At 34.8% G+C, this 22,419-nt stretch overlaps 2 protein-coding genes across 3 annotated transcripts; one reads left to right on the forward strand and one right to left on the reverse strand.

The window, feature by feature from the left end:
- The first annotated feature begins 3,234 nt into the window (after window positions 1-3,234).
- On the forward strand, window positions 3,235-6,047 carry LOC134279816 (dolichol-phosphate mannosyltransferase subunit 3-like). Its single transcript, XM_062762228.1, has 5 exons — window positions 3,235-3,342; window positions 4,835-4,954; window positions 5,195-5,224; window positions 5,459-5,536; window positions 5,911-6,047. The coding sequence occupies exons 1-5, from the start codon at window positions 3,340-3,342 to the stop codon at window positions 5,968-5,970; spliced, it is 291 nt and encodes a 96-aa protein (XP_062618212.1). The 5' UTR covers window positions 3,235-3,339; the 3' UTR covers window positions 5,971-6,047.
- A 2,468-nt stretch (window positions 6,048-8,515) lies between these two features.
- LOC134279829 (uncharacterized) lies at window positions 8,516-21,938 on the reverse strand. 2 transcript variants are annotated; one of them, XM_062762244.1, is made up of 6 exons: window positions 21,867-21,938; window positions 20,544-20,614; window positions 17,435-20,208; window positions 16,175-17,020; window positions 15,795-15,869; window positions 8,516-14,456 (listed from the first exon to the last, which is right to left on the reverse strand). In XM_062762244.1, exons 3-6 carry the CDS (start codon window positions 20,145-20,147, stop codon window positions 11,953-11,955), a joined length of 6,138 nt encoding a protein of 2,045 aa, XP_062618228.1. In that variant the 5' UTR covers window positions 20,148-20,208; window positions 20,544-20,614; window positions 21,867-21,938; the 3' UTR covers window positions 8,516-11,952. The 2 variants fall into 2 exon arrangements, with proteins under 2 accessions (XP_062618228.1, XP_062618227.1); XM_062762243.1 differs by having other exon boundaries at window positions 17,435-20,203; window positions 20,540-20,614.
- Between the last annotated feature and the right edge of the window lie 481 nt (window positions 21,939-22,419).

Genomic DNA, 22,419 nt, shown 5'->3' on the forward strand with positions numbered 1-22,419 from the left:
TACTAAGATCACGATTACAATATTGTGTAGTAGCATAATGTAACATTATAGTAGAAGTTGTAGAATAAATAGAAATGTTATGTAAACTGTTTCTAACCCAGTGTTAGATGAAAATCCTCCTCTTTTGGACCTATTCATTGTTTACTCAATTTTGCCTTCAAGATCAAAAAGGCTATGTAACTCTACGTAGGGCATCAATTTGGCATGAAAAATTGGCCTTGCTGCAACCTAAGAATAACAATTATTAATCATGTTAAAAAAAACTTAGGTATCTTGCTTAGCAGCTAAGCTAACTTCTACAACCTTGGATGCCCCCTGATGGGAATATACTGGATTATAAAATTTTGATGTAACATGTAACATGAATGGAAATCCAGACTATTAATTATTTAATGATACTGTAATGAAACTCCAAACTATTAACTTAATTGTAATACATATGTAATAAGTTTATTTCAGTCTACTTATGCAATTGTAATAAGTCTTTAAATGTTTTTCTGACATATTGTAAGATTGAACCAGTGAAATTTATTCCATACTTTTACAGGACTGGTTTATCATGTACAGTTAAACCTTTGTTATCCTAAACTTTGATATCCTGAAAACAATAGATTTGTAATTTTGTTGAAGTGAGTTAAAAGTCCCAACCATTTTTTCTTTATGTACATATTATTGAATATTTCAGAATTTTTTCTTGGTCCCTTTGGGTTTGAGATATTGAGGATTCACTGTATTAACCAAGGATGACCTTTTATGAAACCATTGATACTTTTTTGTGAAATTCCTTGCAAAGACAATTAAAAAGTCTATGAAATATAGGTTGTTGATAATTGCAACTGGTTGTATGTCTTAAAGTTTTGTAGATTTTTTCTATAGTTTGTTAGTGTATATAATATATATTAGAAATGTGATTTTAAACAAATGATCCTATGTCATACTTTTAGCATTAGTGGCAGTGTGTTCCTGCTTGTTCAGTGGTTAGATTTTTTCTCCCTGTATTAGTGATATCATATACTGTACTTTTGTTAAAGAGAGAAATGTGAAAAGTTTATTAGTGCTTATATACACACATAAAGTGTAGTAAACCTTTTGATTTTTTTATTCTGTGGAATACTTATATGATAAATTTACTTGTCGATATACACTGTATTATTCAACTTACGCTTTCTAGGTTAGATTTGACTGTGTGCAAAAAAGCAATAATTTAGACAAGGGAAAAACTAATGAACTCAATGGCCAGATTATTTGAAATTGAAAATGTACAAGAACAATGTATTAATGTTGTATGTGTTTTTTTTCCAACAAACATCTTTAGAAAATAATCTTCCCTTATTCTAGTCACTTTCATTATCTTTTTTGGTGTAATCTCAATTTCTTCTTTTTGCAAGGGTTCATTTTGTGCATTTTAAGAAGGAATGGTAGTCAATTTCTGGCCATAAACTATTATTTTATAGGAAAAAATAGAAATGTTGTGGCTATAATCAAACATTTTCCTTATATTTTTTTTTTATTCAAGTTCTTTTCCAGGAGGTTTAAGGATACACCAAAGGCTTTTTTCAAGATTTTTGTCAATTTTGAGATTTTTGGCTAAGAAAACAATGTTAATCACTGCTTTATAATGCATGAAAAATTCTTGCTGATTATTAAATGGTTTTCTAATTATTTAACAATAATCAAACATAAACACTAACACATGTGAATGTGCCGTTATTGAAGCTTCTGATTTGTTCTGTAACTGCCTGCTTCTGAAAGGAGCAATAAATCACTGTGACCACTTGGGGAATTCTTCACTAGCCACACAGAGTTATCAGTAATTAAACTACAGGGATTCTAGATTTCGGGAAGGAGATCTAACAGGTCACTAATGACCATGAAATAGGAGGTGGAGCTTAGCTCTTGCCATTTTGCCGGGAAATCTTTCTGATTCAGAATTGAACCTATTTTACTTCATTAAAAGCACCTAAATAAAGAATAGAACCTCCCATTCTTGTGAATATGCATAGGAAATATGGATAACTGACAATATCCAAAGCTGAATCTCCAAGGTGTAATATATTTCCAGCTTTGGCAGACTTTGTTGTGTAATGGGTTTTTGCCCTCTACTGTAAAGTAAGATCAGACAGTTGGTGGTATTCTTTGAAAGGATTCAGCTCCCTTATTTATTGACCAATTTCTCTGAAAACTGGCCAGAATGCGTCTCAAATGTGTGTTCACAAATTTTGACTTTGAGAGGTGAAATACAAAAAAGTTGATATATAAAATATAAATGCACTAATATTTACATTAAAATATTAATAATTTTTTAAAAAGATGAAAATGAAAATTTAAATTAAGACCATTAAATAGTGAATTTAATAAGCTTTCAAATGATATATACTTTTAATATGTTATCTTTGTTAATGAAAGAATTACAAGCAAATTAAATTTTGCCCTTTGGAAACCTTTGGTGTATCCTTAAATGGTAACTGTTTAAAATTTGCCAGAACCACCACTTTTAAAGTTATTGATATTTTAAACATACTATTTTTTACAACAAAATTAGTTTCATATTTACATAACTGGAAAATTTTATGAAAATTTTTGTGTAAAATTTAATATTTTTTTTTTATTTCTTTGTACCACTGAACTGAAATGCTTATTTTTGCAAAGATCTGAAATGGTTTTAAAAGCCAATATACTACTCCTTGAAAAGATGCATTTATGTTAACTGACTGCAAATATACCTATGATATAGTTGACTTACATACTTGAAGATTTTAGAAATATTTTTATATTAAAGGTGATAGTTTACATAACAGAAATTGATTTAAAACCTGTGCGCACTTCCAAAAATAGTCCCAGTTGCTGCAAAAATTTCATGCAGTTTGGGATAAAAAATTTTTTAATATTTTTTTTTTTAACATGAAAGAAAAAAAAATCATATAAATTGCGGTTTTTTTTTTTTTTTTTTTATGATTATTTTGCAATGTTTATATATTTGTGTTTTACAAGATTTAAAATTTTAGATTTAACATAAATGTAGTACATATAATGAAACACTTATGTGAATTTTACATCATAACATATTTGTTTGTGTTTGCTCTTGTCGCTAAATTTTCATATGCATATAAATTACAATAAAGTACTGTATCTGAAATAATGAATTTGATTTTTTAAAATGAAAAACTGAAAGGTCGGGTTGGGTTTGGATTTTTAAATGATATCGGGATCGACATTGATTTAACTCTTTCGAATTAGGAGGCACGAAAGGCAAAATATAAGTGCTTCCGGTTTGCGTAATGAATTTCCACTGACTAAAGTTTTATTTTTTCTCAAGAGAGTGACAGAGTATCCATATAGATGGTAATTATTTCAAAACTTTTGTTCTCTTTGATAAGATATGTGCTTATATACAACTCAAAGTTGGTCTTTTTGTAAGATCATCATATTGCGCGTGGCACCTGTCAGACATGTGGAAAAAAAGAAGTTAATGACTCAGAACTCCTGATGTCATGATATTCTGTATACCTGGGGTCTCTTGTGTTCATCTTTGGAGTGAATCGATCATATTTGGAGGAACTGTAGAGTAGACACAATTATTTTATGCTTCAATCACGTAAGCTATCTGGAAGAACATATCAACAGCACTGTCATGTTATTTGCCATTTATTGCACATGGAATTTGACCAAGAGATTTCTTGGAGGTTTCCCAGAACATGTCACTGGCTGCTCTTGCTATGAGAACAAATTTAAGCCAGATTCGCATAGCCAAAAAATTTGGACTGAGACATAAATCTAAGATTTCAAGTCTAGACAAATCTTGCAGCGATTATATGAGAACAGAAGGTGCAGAAAATTGAGTGCTAATATGTTGACAGTGCAACTGTTGGGGCTAGCACAATTTTGTATCACTAAATTATCTGATATTATGTTCTACGGTGTGACCGTTGGGGCGAGCGCAGTTATTTACTATCAAAAACCTTTACACAGCTTTTACTTGCAGTGCATATCCTCAGTTCATTTAAAAAAAGATAATAAAAAGAAATCACTTCCCAGGCATCGGGATCGAGATTCCGAACTTTTCGGAAGTTTCAGACAAAATCGGAAATACCCGAGCCGTTTAAGTGACGAAAGTATGACGTCAGCTAAAAAGTCCTGTTGACTTATGACGCAAACGATAGTTTTATGGCATGGAGATTGCATTAAATCGTTGTTTGTAATTTTTTTTCATGTAAGTTGTTGCTATGTTTTAGCCACCATGTTGCTATGCGCCGTAAAGGATTATTGGGAGTTTGGAATTTTTTCACGTGGACTCATAAAAATTTCTTGGAACAATGTGCAGATTTCAACCCGAATTTCCTTAGTACACGTTAGTCTATTGAGCTCGCTACGCGAGGGCCGCTTCGCGCCGCCTCGCTGCGCCCGCTATTAATTTAATCTTAACTCAATTTAATCCCAATTAAATTTCAAACTGCATGAGACATTTGGAAGGTCTAGAATTTGACATCACATGACATTGTATGTTGGTTGCTTTTCCAAAGTCTGAACATGCTGAAAGGTGCAGATTCTTATTTAAGGATATTTAATCTACCGGGTACTAACATTCTACACTATTTGTTAAGTGAAAGTGAATTCAAATTTTTGTGAACTTTTGTTTGTTGCAATGATATCATAGTTCATACATATTGTACAAAAAAATGTTGTACATGTAGTGATAGGCACTTTAATTGCAAACGGTTGAAACATGTAAGTCTAGAAGTGACTGTGGGGAAAAAATCATCTAAATCAATATGTCTAAATTTTCTCATCTCAGATGATAAGGTTTGACATCTATAACTTACATTTTATTCTGCAGATACCCAAGTTATTTCAGTGGCTGATAGGAGCTGGCCTCTTTGTGGCAGTGTGGCTTGCCTTTGTTCTGGAAAAAGTTGATGTTCAGTTGACAGAAATCCAGAAAACTCTTGTTTTACTTGTAAGTAAAGCATATCTTGAAAATTTAGGTTATAGACTGTTAATATTTTACATTTTCTTAGTTGATTAATTTTTAGCAGTGATGGAGAGGTAGGTTAAATGGCAAAAAATCAGTCTTCTACAGGATTTGTAAATGTTTCCTTATAACTGAGATTACAGTTTAGGCAAGTTCTTTATATCTGAGTCCTATTGTATTAAAATATACACATACCAATCTAATTTGCCCTCCTTTTCATTTCAGTCTCCTGTGATAGCAGTTGGTATTTTTGGGGTAAGTACTACATGTGTAACACATAATAGAAAGTACTTAAAATAATATCTTAGTGTAATTGTTAAACTTTATTATCCTGCAATTAAGATCATTCCATAATCCACCTGAAGAAAAACATGTATTGTGAATATTGTGAAACATCACTGAATTCCTTTGCAATTTTAAATGTTTCTATGCATTGTGTATCTAAGGATGTTCATCAATAAAGTATAAAACTTTTCTTTTTATTTCCAGATTATCTCTGCTCTAATAGTTTTATACAGAGTTGCAATATTTAATGATTGTAAAGATGCCGCAGAAGAATTAAAACAGGTAATTACTGCATACCGGTAAATGTACAGAACATATTGAAAATTAAGAAAATTCATTTTAATACGGAGTGTTGTTTCCCTTATTCAAATGACTTCTTTTATTTGTAAATTTTGATGTTTTGCAAATGGGTCACTTTTACCCACAACTTTACATCCCCATAAACCTTATCTTTGTCAACATTTTTCTACATTGAATGTTCTGCAGGTAGAAGTTATCCTTGAATTAACATTCCTATGAACTTTTAAAATTTTACTGCCCACAAACATTGACCCTCTGGAATGAAAATGATTCCATAGTATCAACAGTTATATATTTTTCAGTGTGGTTTGAAAGAGTTAATAGTATTCAAAAACAATTTTGTTTTATGCTTTCAGCAAATAAAAGAAGCACGAGAAGATCTGTCCAGAAAAGGATTCAAGTTTGACGACACGTGACAAACATAGGAGATCATCATCATCTTTCTCATATGTTGTTATACCACTCTACACATGATTAAAATGTTTGTTCTAAATTCTTCAATTTATTTATGCTTTGCCCATGTTCATAAACAATTATATCTTACAAAATTGAACCGCAAAGTCACTTCTGTCTGAAAAACAGTAAAATCACACTTTCATTAATAGTTCTAACTACATGTAGGATATACTCAGGTCTTATGAAGAAGATTGTATGGAGTTGCTCAACAATACGTGCCACAAGTTTAAAAGAATTGGATTTTGCCATCAATTGTTTTTGAGCCATGATGCATTATCCTCAAGGAGTAGATCTAAATGATTTGATTCTAGGTCTTGCTACTCAAGATACGATATGGAGAGAAAGTGACTATTATAATGAATGGCTGTATACTTAATCCAGAATGAGGTCACAGTGACCCATTTTTGGGATTAGAAATGCATCAACTTACAGGATTTAATGATCATAGGTGCATATTGCGACATCTAACTTTGAATGACAGTGATACTGGCAATATATACATCTATCCAATTTGAATATACTCAGCTGTATGTGTAAATGTATTTGGAACCAGAAGTCTCTGTCGAGACTGTAGCTCTACTGGTTTGTACTTATAATAAAGAAAGTAAAGTAGCAGTTAAGACTTAAAACTTTACAAAAGCAATAAATAGAATAATGATCCTTGATTAAGTCTCTTTTTGAGGCAAGACTGCGATAAGACTACAACTGTAGGAGTAGCTTTTAATAAAATTTTACAGAATTTTCAATTTAAATTACTATGGCGACATAAATCATCAATATCAAAAACACAAAACTGATAATTATGTATCTCAGTGTAGTCTGCTTGTGTGCCAAGTTATATTAAAATAAGACCAAAACTGTAGAAGTAGCATTTTTCATGTATTTCAAAAAAATTTCTATTTTTAGTAACCATGGCAACACCGTTCATCGAAATAAAAAACTGATACACAGAATTATGTATCTTAGTGTAGTCTACTTGTGTGCAAAGGTATATTGAAATCGGACTTAAACTGTAGGAGTAGCATTTTAAATGATTTTCACAAAAATTTCTATTTTTAGTAACCATGGCAACACCGTTCATCAAAATCAAAAACCAATACAAAGAATTATGTATCTTAGTGTAGTCTACTTGTGTGCCAAGTAATATTGAAATCAAACTTAAACTGTAGGAGAAGTAGCATTTTGATATTTTTAAAAAGAATTTCTATTTTTAGTAACCACAGCAACACCGTTCATCGAAATCAAAAACCGATACACAGAATCATAGCTGTGGGTAAGTATCTAAGTGTAGTCTACTTGTGTGCCAAGTTATATTGAAATCAGACCAAAACTGTAAGAGGGGTAGCATTTTGAAACAGTTTCACAGAAATTTCTATTTTTAGTAACCACGGCAACACCGTTTATCGAAATCAAAAACCGATATACAGAATTATGTATCTTAGTGTAGTCTACTTGTGTGCCAAGTTATATTGAAATCGGACCAAAACTGTAGGAGGAGTAGCGTTTTGAAAAATTGTTTACAGACGGACAGACAGACAGACAGACAGACGGATGGACGACGGACGCATTACTATCGCATAAGCTCTTCTGGTCTCTGACCAGTAGAGCTAAAAAGCAGCTTTGTGCACAATGATATGCTAATTCCTGAATACTGCTAAGAAATCATATGTACAATATATGGCAAACATTTGTAGTGCTAATTCATGATTTTGACAACTCCATACACAGTGATTGCGCTAAATTTTGAATATGCCAATATATGTAAAAGTACAGTAAATAGCTTATCTGAAAAGATACATTTCAAGAATTTAGTACGTACAAGTTTACTTTTGGCATTATTAGCATTATTATTGGCATTATTATTAATAATTTTAGCATTATTAGCGGTGTTGAGATTGCTTAAATTAAATAAATTAAATATGGGTAAAAAATTTTTTTTTCTTGCAATAGCTTCTCTAGTGAGCATTTTAAAATCACAGAAATTACTTCTTGCTAAAAATAAAATAATCTTTTTAGTGAAACCATTGAATTTGTGTCTCCCTAAAATTTCCATTTATACAGTATATTGCTTGCATGGCAATGGCATTAGCTCATTGAGAATTTAGCTCAGAAGAGCCAACAAATATGATGTTCAATTTTAGTGAGAACTTTTACCACAGGATCACAAGCAGACCTCACATCTAGGTCAAGACCAACAGGTATGAACTACTCAAACTAGATGGGAGCTAGTTTCCTGTCCGCAACTATCTGTGTTGGGATAGCAATTAACAAGAAATTCCTTCATCATCTGCTCTGAATGGTTTAGCATATAAGGAAGTTAACAATATCTAAAGGAATGGATTCCAAAAGGCAAGCTCTATTTATTACGATAATGCCTTTTAAATCTGTCTACTCTGACATTTAACAAAATTGTAGGAGGCATCTAACAAGCTTAAAATAAACTAAAAGCCAGTGGTAACCATATTAAGGATTTCTACTTGACAGAATGAAAAATACAAACAAGGCTGACATATAGTAAAATGTTTATTCTCTAAAACTATCTCTAAAATGATCTATGCTATCTATATATAAATGGGAGCTGTTTTTTTAGCAATCTTTTTTTTTTGTCCCAATCATTTAAAAGAAGAAAAAAAAAAAAAAGATTTTGCACAAACATCAAGTTTACAGAATAAAATTTGTAATCAAAAACTTTAAAGGGACATAACTTTAACAACATTCACAATTTTTTTTTGTTTCCTATTGAACAACAAGCAGAATTGCCATAACTATGTATATATATATTTATAAATATTTATATAATGATAATGAATGTATAGTATATATATCGCAATAACAACACAAAAAAGTCACACAATTATATATATATAATAATTATTTACACATAAAATGTACAAAGTATACAAACAATAAACAATTCAGCAGATACAAACCTATAACTTAATCCTAACAAGGAGAAAAATCAACACTCGGTATAAAAGTAACAAAAGAAGGTATTTAAAACTGAAAGTCTTTAAAAACACTGTAAACAAATATAACTGATATAAAACTGGGTTTTCAAATGCTGTAATAAAATAAAACTTAGGTGCCATATTGCTCACATGGGTTACATCAGATTGATTCACATTTATCTCCCTTGATATCCTTGCATTATCACCAGAAAAATATTGCATCCATGCAGACCATGCTACAGAATTTTCAAGCAAAATCACTTTATTTTTAAATAATTCAAAGGCTTATGCAAGCCCCTTAGAAAGGTTATACTTATACATGTATGTCTAATTTAATAACAAAAGCTATCAAATTATTCAGTGAAATCAGAAATCGTGGTGACCATGTTGGAATTTCGGCTGTCAAAAATTTGCAACTTTTACAAAATCATTATACATATGTATAGAAGTTGGTGACAAACATGCCTCCACGTAGGAAGAGTTTGACCTCTATTCATATGTAGGAAAAGTAAATGTGTGGTTCAAATGGACCTCGTATTGTTCCTAGAAGCAAAAACTGCAGCACTGATAGGAGATCATTGGCATTTTTTTTTGAAAATGAAATATTTCTCATCCATCAAATTGTGGAATTCCTGCCAATCCAAAATGCACTGTTTTAGGACCAAAAGGGAAATATCTTTAGCACCATCTTTCAAATTACAGCATGAACATCAAATACTGTCAGACATACAAATTATGATCAGAGAACTTTCTATAGCAAAGGGCCAATATCAACAAATAATCTTATTTAAATCCACCATATCTATTTCTTGTCTTCCAAGAAAAAATCCTTCTTCCAATGCAGAAAAGAAAAAAAATTGTCAAGGCAATATCTAGAAAATTAACCCCTCCGTGACCATTTACAGGAGTGCTATTATCTTTAAAACCAGTACCCTTGAGTGTGTGTTTACATATGATACAATATACATAATGCCTTCAAGTACCGGTAGTTTTTATTTACTTTCTGAAAGATATTAAACCCTAAAAACAAAAAATACTGGCAACGAACCCTGAGAGAAAAAGAAAAAAAAATGCTGTGAATTTATTTTGAATTAATTTCCCTTCTAAGGTCATATGTTGAATATATTTGGTATATTAAGCAAATAAATGTATATTTAAGTAAAAATAAAAAATCTGCAAAAAAAGTCCCATTGGATGAATAAGCTAAAGGTTTCAATGCTATTTTCCTTACACAATTATTTCCCTTTCTTTGGGGGTTAGATTTTTGACAAGTGCTCAAACAAAATTTGGGGGAAAAAAATCAAAGGATGTACAATCTCAAGAAAAGGCATTTTTGCACTGTAAAAAAAAAGATGCACATTTGTTCTATTAAATTAATATAATAACTTACTGAAAATAATACACTTTCAGGGAGAAACATGTTCTGACATTTTTATATACTTGGCTGTTCATTATACTGTGGTTTTGTTCTATCAAATAGAAATGAAAACAAATTAAAAAAAAAAGGTAAAAGGCAAAAACAACACCAAATAAGGGTGCAGGACTTGGTTGATATATATATTTAGAGGTACTTACAGACATATCATGCATTAACATTTCACAAATAAATACTAGGGGGTGTGTATATATAAATTGTATTTCTTAAGAGTCACCAGGTTATAGTCATGCAAGAAATGCACACGATAGTAAATACAACCAATTGGCAATGGTAGTTTTGTACAGATGAATTCAACGATCAAATATAAAATGTGTAAAAACAAATGGAAAAATGGTTGTTTTTTTTGGTGTAAAAAAATGATGTGTGTTTCAAAATACAGTTATACATATTATACAATTTGTTCATGGTGTTTTTTTTCTGACATTATGCAAATTTAAAAATGCAAAACATGATTTCAACAATTGCACAGTTACGCACCAAATTAGAGAATGCAACTCACTTGTTATCATATTAATGCACATTTTCTTTTTATCAGTTGTTCAGAATAACTAATACATTGCCTTGGCACTCTAAGTTTTGTGTCAGACTTGCAACATCTGAAAATGCAGTATGAAGTTTGTCATGGTTTTAAATGAGAAAAAAGCACTCTGATAGGTCAATCTCGTCACATGATCTAAGAGATCACATGATTTCTATGTATCTCGTATATATACATACTTCAATTCTAAGGATATGTTTCAATACAAGAATAGTATTTTTTTCCCTCATTCTCTTCCATTTTAACTGCTAATTTCACATACAAATACAAAAATAGATCATATAAAGCCCTTGAAAGATGATTCAGTATGAGATCGCAAAATTGATTAACATTTAATTTAATTATTAAAGTGATATTTTTTAAAACTTAAAAAAAAAAAATCTGATTTAATTTTGCTACCACAGGCACATTCATGTTCACATATTGCTTCTGCCTATCCAACAGAAGAAAAATACTGAATCTACTCTACATGTAATACGATATATTCCATGTAATAAAAAATTATTGCAGATAAATACTTGTACACTTATCTACCTAATTAAGTACACGTTTTTCTATCACTTAGGCAGCAATAAGCAAACAACATGTAATGATAGGATTTCACAACACACCATATTATACAAGTCTGAGGATTTCAGTTTATACACAGAGTTACAAGATCTAACAAGGCAAGGGTCAAAAGCCTAGGATATATTACTTTTTACAAAATAACAGCTTTGCCATCTCCGAGTTGTGTGGCACCGATACGTTAATAATTTATACACTTAATCTACAGTGTATCACAACAAAAAATTTTAAATCCTGTCATATATATTACATATATCGTATAAGATCCTTTTGATGTTTAGGTAGTGACTGAAGACTTCACCAGTACTCTCACCATACTGCACAAGGCCAGCCCCTCTTCTTTTTTCTTCTGTGCCTTTCGTGTTCGATCTATGGCTTCAACATCATCTTCAACATCCCTGGCAGGGCGAGTAATCAGACATAGAAACCACACATAAATATATTAAATTTTTCAGGACTCGAAGTACCTATTCATCATATTGTATAACATTGGGTGTCGGTACGGGTCCTGCATAGGTATCTGGCTATCGGCGGCAGCAGCGGCCGCAGTATTGGGGCGTGGCACAAAGTCCCTGTCCTGACCCATCCCCGGGGTAGAGGAGTGGGTGAGCTTGGCTGAGGCTGCAGCAGCAGCAGCCGCATAGGGCTTGTCATTCATGAAGCTGTAGGGGCTGTTCTGGTGATAAAACCCCCTGGTGTAGTCTCTGTCAAACATGGCATGCTGTGAGGGTACTCCGTGAGTTAAGAACGGGCTGTTGGTGGTGTCTCCTACGTGCTGGGGGTGGTACACGGGGTCTCTACCATACATGTACTTGTCAAAGTTAAAAGATGGATTCATGGATCTGAACATGTCGGAGGAAGACGAAGGAGGAATTGTTCTGAAATCTCCCATTCCTGTGGCGGTCTGTCGGTACCTCTCATCAAACGTCTTCTGAGCGGTTTGAGAGGAGGATCTGGTGTAATCCAGGGGTGGTGCCCCAGGGTAGCCATGACTCCCAAAATAACCGAACTCAAATCCTGGGAAGGTCTCATGGGGGAGATCGGGTCTCTGCGTCTGTGGTAAGCCTGGGAACATGTTCCTCTCTGTCACTGTGCGTCTGGACGTGTCGAACATGAAATCTCTTCCAGGGAGGTAGTTATCTTTTGGAAAGAGAGGGTTAGTGGTGGACCCTGTCTGTCTCTGTAGATAAGACGCCTGACTCCAGTGTGGATGTCGAACATCTTGGGAAGTCCATGACGTATGGAACGGGTTACGAGCCATTGTTTGCGAGACTGCTGAAGGTGGTGGAAATATCTCTTCCCTGGAAGGAACCGTTGTTGGACGCCTGAGAAGAGATGCTGGGTTGTTAGCAGTTAAAGCAGAGTCAGCCATTCTGTGTAGGTTTTGTAAAGCATTGGGGTCACTTTGAGTGAGAAATGGAGTGGTCATCCTTTGCCGCTGCAGAATGGATTCACTCTCTGAAAATGCATACGATGAAGTAGTTGTAGGAGGGAAGAGAGATGGATTTTCTCTTGACCCAGGCAGGTAAGAGTTCATAACAGAAGACAAGCTATCGTACACGTTATCAGGTATCCGCTCTGATGAACGACTTGGGTTTTCAGATCTCTGTTGGAAGTGCTCCTCCTGTTGTCTATCGCAGGCCAAAATCTCCATTCTCTTATTAGACAAGTCAGCTCCCTTAGTATGCATGGAGTCTCTATCTGGAGTAGTGCTGAGATTTAAAGGTGGCACTGACGAACTCAAATTAAGGGGAGGCAACTCTTTATCCTGGGGTGATGTAGGAATGTTGATATGTTCTGGAGGTCGTTCTACAGATGGGTTGAGTCGGCTGTTGTCGTCTGACGACCTGCCCCCAGAATCAAACTGCTGGAGGTACTGTCCAAGATAATCCTTGTCTACCTCTGGCATGGCTGATTCTGACTGGGACCCGTACCCTGTATTGCTTTGAGACCCTGGTGGGGGGTTGCTAGCTACTGATGAGGGGTGCTCCACAGACCCTGTCTGTGGATAGCTGTTGCTGGGCACAGGATTAGAAATCTCCCTGTCCTCATTTTGGGAGTCAACAGAAAGATCTCTTTTAGCTGCTTCGACACTGGAGTATCCCTTAGAAGGTGGAGACATGACATCGTTCTTATTCTCATTGCTGCCATAGTTGGGAACACTGTCTGGTTGCACTGATTTTGGAGGAGTAGATTCATAATCTCTTGGGGTGGATTCATAATCCCTGCCAGGAAGACTCTGTACACTGTGGTTCTGTACCGACTTAGGTGGAGTTGACTCGAAATCTCGACCTGGAGTATCCATGTCTTCAGGTCCTGATTCAATATCTCCTTCATCGCTCTCCACTACCGGAGGGGGTCGAGGAGCAGGAGGGGGCTTCAAGTCGTCCTCAAAATCGGTATCGATCCCGCTACTCATCCTGTCACTCTCTGCCTCACTGGTCCTCTTCTCCTCCTCCTCTTTCGTGGATTTCGTTTCCACTGGTTCCTCCACCTTTTCCTCCACTTTTTCCTTTTCCTCCTCACTCACTTCCTTCTCTTCCTCCCTTTCCTTTTCCTTCTCCACTTCCTCTCTAGGTTCCTCCGGTTCTTCTGGTGACTTGGGTGAATCGGGGGTTTTACTTCCCCCTTCTTCATCATTGAAGCCCTCAATTTCTGTAGCTTCTCCATCATCTTCATTAGCAGTATTATGCTCCAACTCACTGTATATAATGGTATCTTCCTCTTCTGTCTCAGCATCTTCTCTCTTCTTCCCTCCCTTTGACCTCTTCTCTTCCACCTGTTTTTCCAGTTTCTTTTTGCGTACATATTTACGTTTTTTCTTCTGTGGCGAACTTGGCTCCTCTTCAGTTAACTCGTCGTGAGGTACAGGCAGTTTCTTCTTTTTGGGCCCACGTTTCTTGGGAACTTTCACAGCATCCTCAGGTGACTTTGCTTTATTTTTGGGTTTTGGACCTGAAAAAGATTTTCAAAATCTGCTTTAATCTTTGTATAGAATGTTAACCTCACCTAAATTTCATCACTTTACTCAAGAGCTTTTAACTCAAGTATTGAACTGTATATTGACCTGAAAAAGATATTCAAAATCTGCTTTGGATTTTGTATAAAATTTAAACAAGAGATGTTTGTAAAACATTTATGCCCCCCTCCCCGCCAAATTGGAATTTTTCTAAGTCCAAAAGGGCATAACTCTGTCAAAAATAGCTCAATCGTACCAAAAACAGAACTTGTCCTAGATAGTCATCAAATATATCTGTATACTAAATTTCATTTCAGTGTGTGCAACCTCTACGAAGAAAATGAACAGAAACTGCAAATAATTGGAAATTTTCGAAGTCCAAGGGGCATAACTCTGTCAAAAATGGCACAAACATACCCAAAACAGAAGTTGACCTAGATAATCATCTGATATATCTATATACAAACTTTTATTTCAGTATATGCAATGGTTGTGAAGAAAATGAATGGAAAATAAGTGGACCGACAGACAGCAGCAAAGCAATATGCCCCTCTTCGAAGGGGGGCATAATAATGTTATCCTTGCCAAAAATTTTATCACCTTAATCTGTGATTTTATTAAACCATCAGATCAGTTTTTAAAATCAAGTTTACATTTTCAAGGCTATCTAAATTTAATTCTCTGGTTCTCAGGCCAGTTTTCTCTAAAACAGATGCGGGAGGGTGGCATTTTATTTATCGTTTTATTGGCAATAAAGTTGATGAGGGAGGTATTTTTTTAATTTGAGTTTTTGAATTTTCTTTAAAATAAAGTTATTTTTTTTTATTCACAGATATACTTTCCATTTCTGTTCAAATGGGTTTGCTTTATCCATAGCTTATCAGCGTGTGAACATCATAGGCAATGTCTTTGAAAGTATTCTCAAACGAAGTAGTCAAATTCTCTTTGCAAATGGCTACTGGAAGTGATATTTGAGTACTAAACTACGAAAAAATTAGGACGGAACTTTTTTTTCCGGATTGATCTCCGCAATACCAACTTTTTATTTTATCAAAAATACAATAAGATTAGCAATGCGGCTACCTCAAAATGGATGCGCGCGGGCCTGAGAACCAGAATTTCAATTTTAGGTAGCCCAAATACTTTTTTAAAAAACTGTAAAATTCAGTCTTACCCTTGAATTTACATTCCCATGAATAATTAATTTGTCAACAAATTGATTCATTGATTCTTTTGGATTAATGTGTAACCAACAAAATTAGGCCCAAGAAACACATAAAATGCTGTTTGCTAATGAAAATTGATTCCCATGAATTGAGATAGTTTAACAGTACCTGGTTTCTTCCTTGGAGGTTTGACAGGCACTTGTTCCGAGTCTTTTTTATCAGCAGCAGTTTCTGTTGTCTCAGCTACAAAAAATAACATTTTATTACTACCACTCTGAGTAAAAATTTTTAAAGACTTATTGTTTAAATTCCTTTAGTTTATGTACTTTTTGAAACTATAAACTTTGAATACTTTTTCTCTCATTTCCCCAACATAAACATTTTTTAAAAAAAGTTCAATGGTCACAAGAACTCTTACCTCTCGAAAAATAATTGTCAAAAATATTAAGGACAAATTGCTAAATTTGCGTCTCACTAAAATTTACACTTATACGGTAATGTGGCATCTAAACTGTTAAAATTCAATACTCATTAACACAGCAACATACCTTCCTCAGGTTTCGGTTTGGGTTTTCTCCCTCTCTTGCCTTTAGGTTTGACCGGTTTCTCTTTCTTAGAGTCCTTGGTTTCCTCTGGTTTAGCACTCTCCTCCTTGTTCGGTTTTGATGGTGATGCGGTTTCAGCATCTTTAACCTTTTTCTTCCTCCCCGGTGTTTTCTTCGGTTTCTTGGTTTTGGCAGTGGTTTTAGCTGGTTCCTCTCCTTCTTCATCATTCTCTTCCTTTCTGGTTTTAGATTCTTTCTCTTTTTGATCTTCGGTTTCTTTTTTGTCTGTCTGAGTATCAATATCACTGAGTTTGTCCTCATCAAAGTCTAAACTCTTTGAAGTCCTGTCTAAAAGATCAGATTTGGGTGTGTGCGACAAATACGAAGGCTTCTCGTGCCGAATTGGCGTAGACGTTTTATCCTGTCGTAAAGGCAATAACACCGAGTCATCATCAAACTCTTCGTCCGACCGAAACTCGTACAAGTCCATCGCAGGATTTACAGGTTTGGGTTTAGGAGTCAGTGGTTTTGAGTCGAAACTATTTTCCATCTTCTCCACCGAATCTTTCTGGTTCTCCTTGAACTCTTGAGATAACACGCTCAGTTTGCTGTCATTTGGCGTTGATGCCATGTTTTTCCCATCCCCTTGCTTCTTGGGTTTCTTTGGTTTGGGTGCGATTCCGTGGAACTTGTGTAGATGGTACTGTAGTGAGCTTTTCTGGCGGCACGTGAAGCTGCACAGCTCACAGGCCACGGGTTTCTCATTGGTGTGCTGCCTCATGTGAACCTTCAGGTTGTCTGCATGTCTGAAAGCCTTCCCACACACCGAGCAACCAAACTTACGCTCACCTACAACACAGTAGGGATATGTAAAATGGGTGTAGATCAATTATAAATAGATGTGGGTCTAAAAAAATATAGGCATGGATCTAAAATAATATAGGTGTGGATCTAACATAAAATATCAAATAGGGGTTGAGCAACATAAAATTTAAGTATGCATCAAACATAATCATTATGCACAGCATGAAGAAAGCAAATGCTTTGAAATTCAATCATTGTGCATATCTCTGAGAAAATCTCTGCACACTTATAATTAGTAGCAAACCTTTTTTGGTTAAAAGAGAGGTAATATTTAGCATGTTGAGAGGTACATTGTATGCTAATTGCGAAATTTCTTAAGTGAATGAAAGTAGAGCAATGCTTACTTTTTTATTTATAACCTCAATTTTTTTTTATGTTTATAATATCTTTTTTACTAACCTGTATGGGAAATTTTGTGTCTTTGCAAATGACTCCTTTTAAAGAAAGTGAATTTGCAGCCCTCAAAATCACACGGAAATTTTTTATCAGTTAAATTATGATATTCCTCCATGTGATTTTTCAAGAGTTTTTTGGATCTGAAGTCTTTCGTACAATCATTGATATTGCACTTAAATGGACGAGCAGGGTCGTGTACGATCACGTGACCCCTTAAAGCTGCCGATGTTTTAAAACGTTTAGGACACTGGGGGCACAGATAATTCCTCACGTCTGAGTGAAACTTCAAATGCCGTTTTAAATTGTCCTCTGTGTGAAATTTCTTCTCACAGTTTTCAAACGTACATGGAAACTCCTGTTTCACACGTTCCGTGTTGTGAATATTTTTCAAATGCTTTTTGAGATTGGCTTTGTAGTTTGATTTGTATGTACACTGTGGGCAGTTGAAGCGTTTGGGGGCGTCTGGGTCATGACGGATAATATGAGATTTTAATGAAGACTCGTACTTGAATTCCTTCTCACAGAATTTACACTTAAATGGCACAGGTCCCGTACATTCGTCCATATGTTTTTCTAACGATATCTCATGGCAGCGAATATACCGACTACACTTTCGACAAAGTTTATAATCGGCACGATCTTTATGTTCCTGAAACACATGTTCCTTGAGAACTTCCTTAGAGTCATAAATCAGATTGCATCGCAGACAGACGTATATCCCATGGGTCCTTAGATGCCTCCCCAGCATGGCTCGCTTGGGTGTGGCATACTCACAGTGTTCACACTTAAACGTAGTGTCTGGGCTCTGTTTTTTCATCAGAGTTTCAATGTTTATTGATTTTTTGGGACCCGCTCCTTCAGGTTTTGAGTCTGTCGTTTGCTTCTCCACGTTTTCTTCCTCATCTCCAGATAAGTCAAAACTGGAATCCAAGTGATCCTTCTCTTCCCTTGACTCATTCTCCTCATCCTCCTTATTTTCTTTTACTTCATCATTACTTAGTTTTTCTTGATCAACACGCATTTCATCTTTTTCCTCCTTTTTCTCCGTTTCATCTAGACTTTCTTTCTTTTCCTTTTCCTCAACCTCCGCGGATTTTCCACTTTCCATGGATTTTCCACTCTCTGTAGACTTTTCGGCCACAATGTCTGATCTAGGAATTTCCACACACCTTCTGATGTGTCGAGTGTTGGCACTCTTGCTCCGTGATATATGTCCACACAGAGGACAATACATTATCACTTGCTCCTTTTTCACCTCCGTTTCTGATCCTTCCTCATTTTCCTCCTCTCCTTCCCCTGTAATATTTTCCCCGTTTTCTTTACCTTCCACACTTTTCTCCACTTTCTTCTTTGGCGGCCGCTTTTTCTTTGGAGGTTTTTTCACCTCTGATGTAGCACTATCTTTCTCACCATTGTCCTTATCTTTCACACTCTCCACTTTCTTTTTCTTCACTAATTTCTTTTTCTTTGGAGGACTGTCTTTGTCTTTTTCCACTTTTTCTATTTCATTAGGCACTACTACATTGTCACTGTTAATTTCAGTTTTAACTTTTTTTAATCCTTTAGTCTTTTTTGGCTTAGGAATAAGATCATCAGTGATCATAGAATCATTGTCATTTTCCCTATTCCCATGTTCACTATTCAACTCCACCTTCTTCCACTTTTTTGGTGGAGGTTTTGGTTTTGCCACCTCCACCTTTTCAGGTACGTCTACATCAAAATCAAAACGTTCATCTTCAAATTCATCATCCTCATCCTCATTGAAGTTAATTTTCCTCTTCCTCACAGCTCTGGGGGACCTCTTACGACTTGGGCTGCCATCCTCCATGCTATGAAACTGCTCATCGTCACTGTGATATTTACGATTCCTTTTGGGTGTCCTTTTAGATGCTCTTGGAGACACAGATGCTCCACTTTCGTCTGTCTTGCTGATGTCCCCAAAAGATGAATCAACAGCACTCACATCTTCATTTTCCTCCTCAGTTTTTGCTTTCTTTTTTCCTTTCACAGTCTTATTTTTGATAATTTTACCTTCATGAGCATTCTTGTTGATTTTCTTTTTCACGGGCACCTTTTTTACTTTCTCTTTTGGAGACTTTTTATCGACACGGTCAATCGGTGCCTTCTTTTTCACAGGTTTTGGGGCCTTCCTTTTCTCCACTTTTGAGGGCGTAGATTTTTTGGTCTCTGGCACTGAATCTTCAGCATCACTTTTCTTTTCATCCACATCCATCCCATTTTCCGTCGTCTGGTGTGGTGAGAGTGGAGGATCATGGGTAGAAATTCCTGAGTTGTCAAGGTCACTGAGTTTTGCGTCCGATGAGATGTAAGAGTCGGTAGGGATAGAGGACAGAGAGGAAGAAAACGAGGAATCTTTGTCATCGGCTTGATTTTTGGGTTCATTGCTGGAGAGAGGGAAGGGCTTATTGGCCACTTCTGTTATAGTAACTGTCCCTGTTGTCAGGGAAACTTCAGTTTTATAACTCTCGGTTTGACAGTTGATGACAGTTTTCTCTACACTAAAGTCTTGGGTCACATGATTGTCACATGACCCACTTGGACGGTCTTCACACTTCCTGGCATTTTCCTCTTCTTCTCGCAAACTGACAGCAGCTGAATGAATCGCAGCAAATTTGGCAGCATCATTAAGCTGTCTGATTGCTGAATCTCGAATGCGTGGCTTATCAATTCGCTTTGGTTCTTTATATGTTCTCATGTCTCCTGCTTTCCTTATCCCATCATGCAATGCAGTGACTCTGACAATCTGTCTCCCTCAACTGTAAAAAAAAAAATTAATTTAATAAATGACAATTTCTTCATTTTTTCTATTTAGGGCAGATTTAAAGTAACTTATATGTAAAAGAAATGCATTTCTTTGCAATGGCTGACACCTATTTCATAAAAGGAAAGATAACTCCTTAAAATTAAAACATGACAAACTTGTATGTATTCATCATGTTCATGTTGAGAAAAAAATCGGTTAACAACAAACTTATTGCAATTTTCTTCACTGATAAAAATCAACGATTGTACATTTTATCAATGGCATATATATATATTTATTAATTAGTCAGTCTCCTTGAAAGATACTTTTAAGGTACTACAAACCAACCTTTTTCATTTCAAACTTGGAACCTTGAATATAATCATGGTAATTTTGGGTTCTGGTCATTCATCTCTATCCTACAATAGAAAATATATTATTATGATAAAAGAAAGTTCTTTTCTGCTCTATTCAAGATGAGGTACAATCAAGAGAAACAATTTTAGCTCTTGTGGCAGGATTCTAACAACACTTTTCATGGCCCAGAGATGTTTTATATGATTATTTTACAAACAGAAATACTGTAAATTTATCTTGGAATACAGTTGGCATCTTTTCATTTAGGTATATTTTTCTATGTATAGATTATATATGCTGACAGAATAGGTGGTTTAAATGGTGTCTTTAATATGTAAGTTCATTCTTATCCATGCATCTTTTTTACCGTCTAACGTCAATATTTCAAACTCACAGGGATCCAAGAACTTCATATCTATCAAAGGCTTTGTGATATTAAGGGTAAAATACTTTAAAATCAATGTTTAAGACTTCCAGATCACTTTGACATATCTATGGTATTTGAGTTACCGCAGAAGTACTTTTTACCGTATGGTATTAATTTACGCTATGTACGCGGTCACAAATTTTCAGTGAAAATTTATCCAAGCGTACTTAATATAAATGTAAGGCATATAGTGACAGTCTAAGAAATCCGCATAATTTTCTACTCACGGATTAAACAGAAATTGAGCTTCAGCAGAATTTTGACCCCAAGGAAAAAAGTATGTCTACAGTATAACAGGTATTAGTGTTCAAGATACTGAAGCTCAACTGTATTTTTTTAAAAATATCAACTTTCAATTTATATTCAACATGAATTACTTAAATAATCAACATTTTGTGCTAGGCTAACATTATTATTGAACTTAAATAAAAAAAATTGACACGCTGCATCCCGAAGCCCTCCCAAGATCACTTAAGCATTCTCTATTCTCCAAGTTTCACACTTCATCAGGCATGTCAACATGCCTCCTTATTGTTAAAATATTTATCTAGAACAGTAATATTTTGACGACCAGATTTTCTTTTTCTTGTGAAACTTCGCAGCCCTAGCAAAGTTATCAGACCAGAAAACAAGATGATGCACATCATAAGTATGCATTCAGTTAACTGTATCATATCCATAATCATAAATTTCTTGGTCGATATTCGAGTTCGAGTAAACATGGATAATTAGTTTTCGAGAGCATCAATGACATAAATTCAGAGAGTGCACACGGAATGCAGGTCGCCCGGTTATCTTTCTGAGTTCATTGTTATTGGTACTACAACGGCATAAAAGCTATCAGTTGCAAAATAACAAATATTTTCTCATTAATACAACAGACATACCTTCTCCAAACGGCTAAATATAGCAAATTCTGGAGTGCATAAACTGAAAATCTTTTCCTTCATTGGTCAAGAAGTCTTGAAGGTTGACCAATGAAATTGTTCAATACAAAACATGAAAATGATTAAGTTGTTCTTAGTATATGTCGGATAATCATTCTTCAGATCATGAGAGAGGAATAGTTTATATCTCAAAACAAGCATAGAAGAATCATGAGGTATCATTCTCTTTTTCATAAATCAAGTGTTCATTGATCTTTCAGTGGAGAAGGAGTATGAAAAGTAAAACCCACAAATTATCCCTTATTTCACTTTGCAAAAATGAAAAAGAGCATTGTTATTTCTCAACAATCAGCAAAGTTTTTTTTTTATAGGTATGTTTTAAATGCATAACTAAATAAATTATATTTTCATTTAACAAGCTGGCCTATCTAACTAACTAACCCCCCCCCCCCACCTCACCCCCGCAATACTTTTCATAAATTATAAACTGTCAATTATTGAAATTGAAATGTTTAATCATTGCAATGAAAGCTAAGTATAATCAATCCATTCA

This window comes from Saccostrea cucullata, unplaced genomic scaffold (genome assembly GCF_032062105.1).
Source record: "Saccostrea cucullata isolate Sc308-1 unplaced genomic scaffold, CSIRO_AGI_Scuc_v1 ctg1762, whole genome shotgun sequence".
Taxonomy (NCBI): Eukaryota; Metazoa; Mollusca; class Bivalvia; order Ostreida; family Ostreidae; genus Saccostrea; species Saccostrea cuccullata.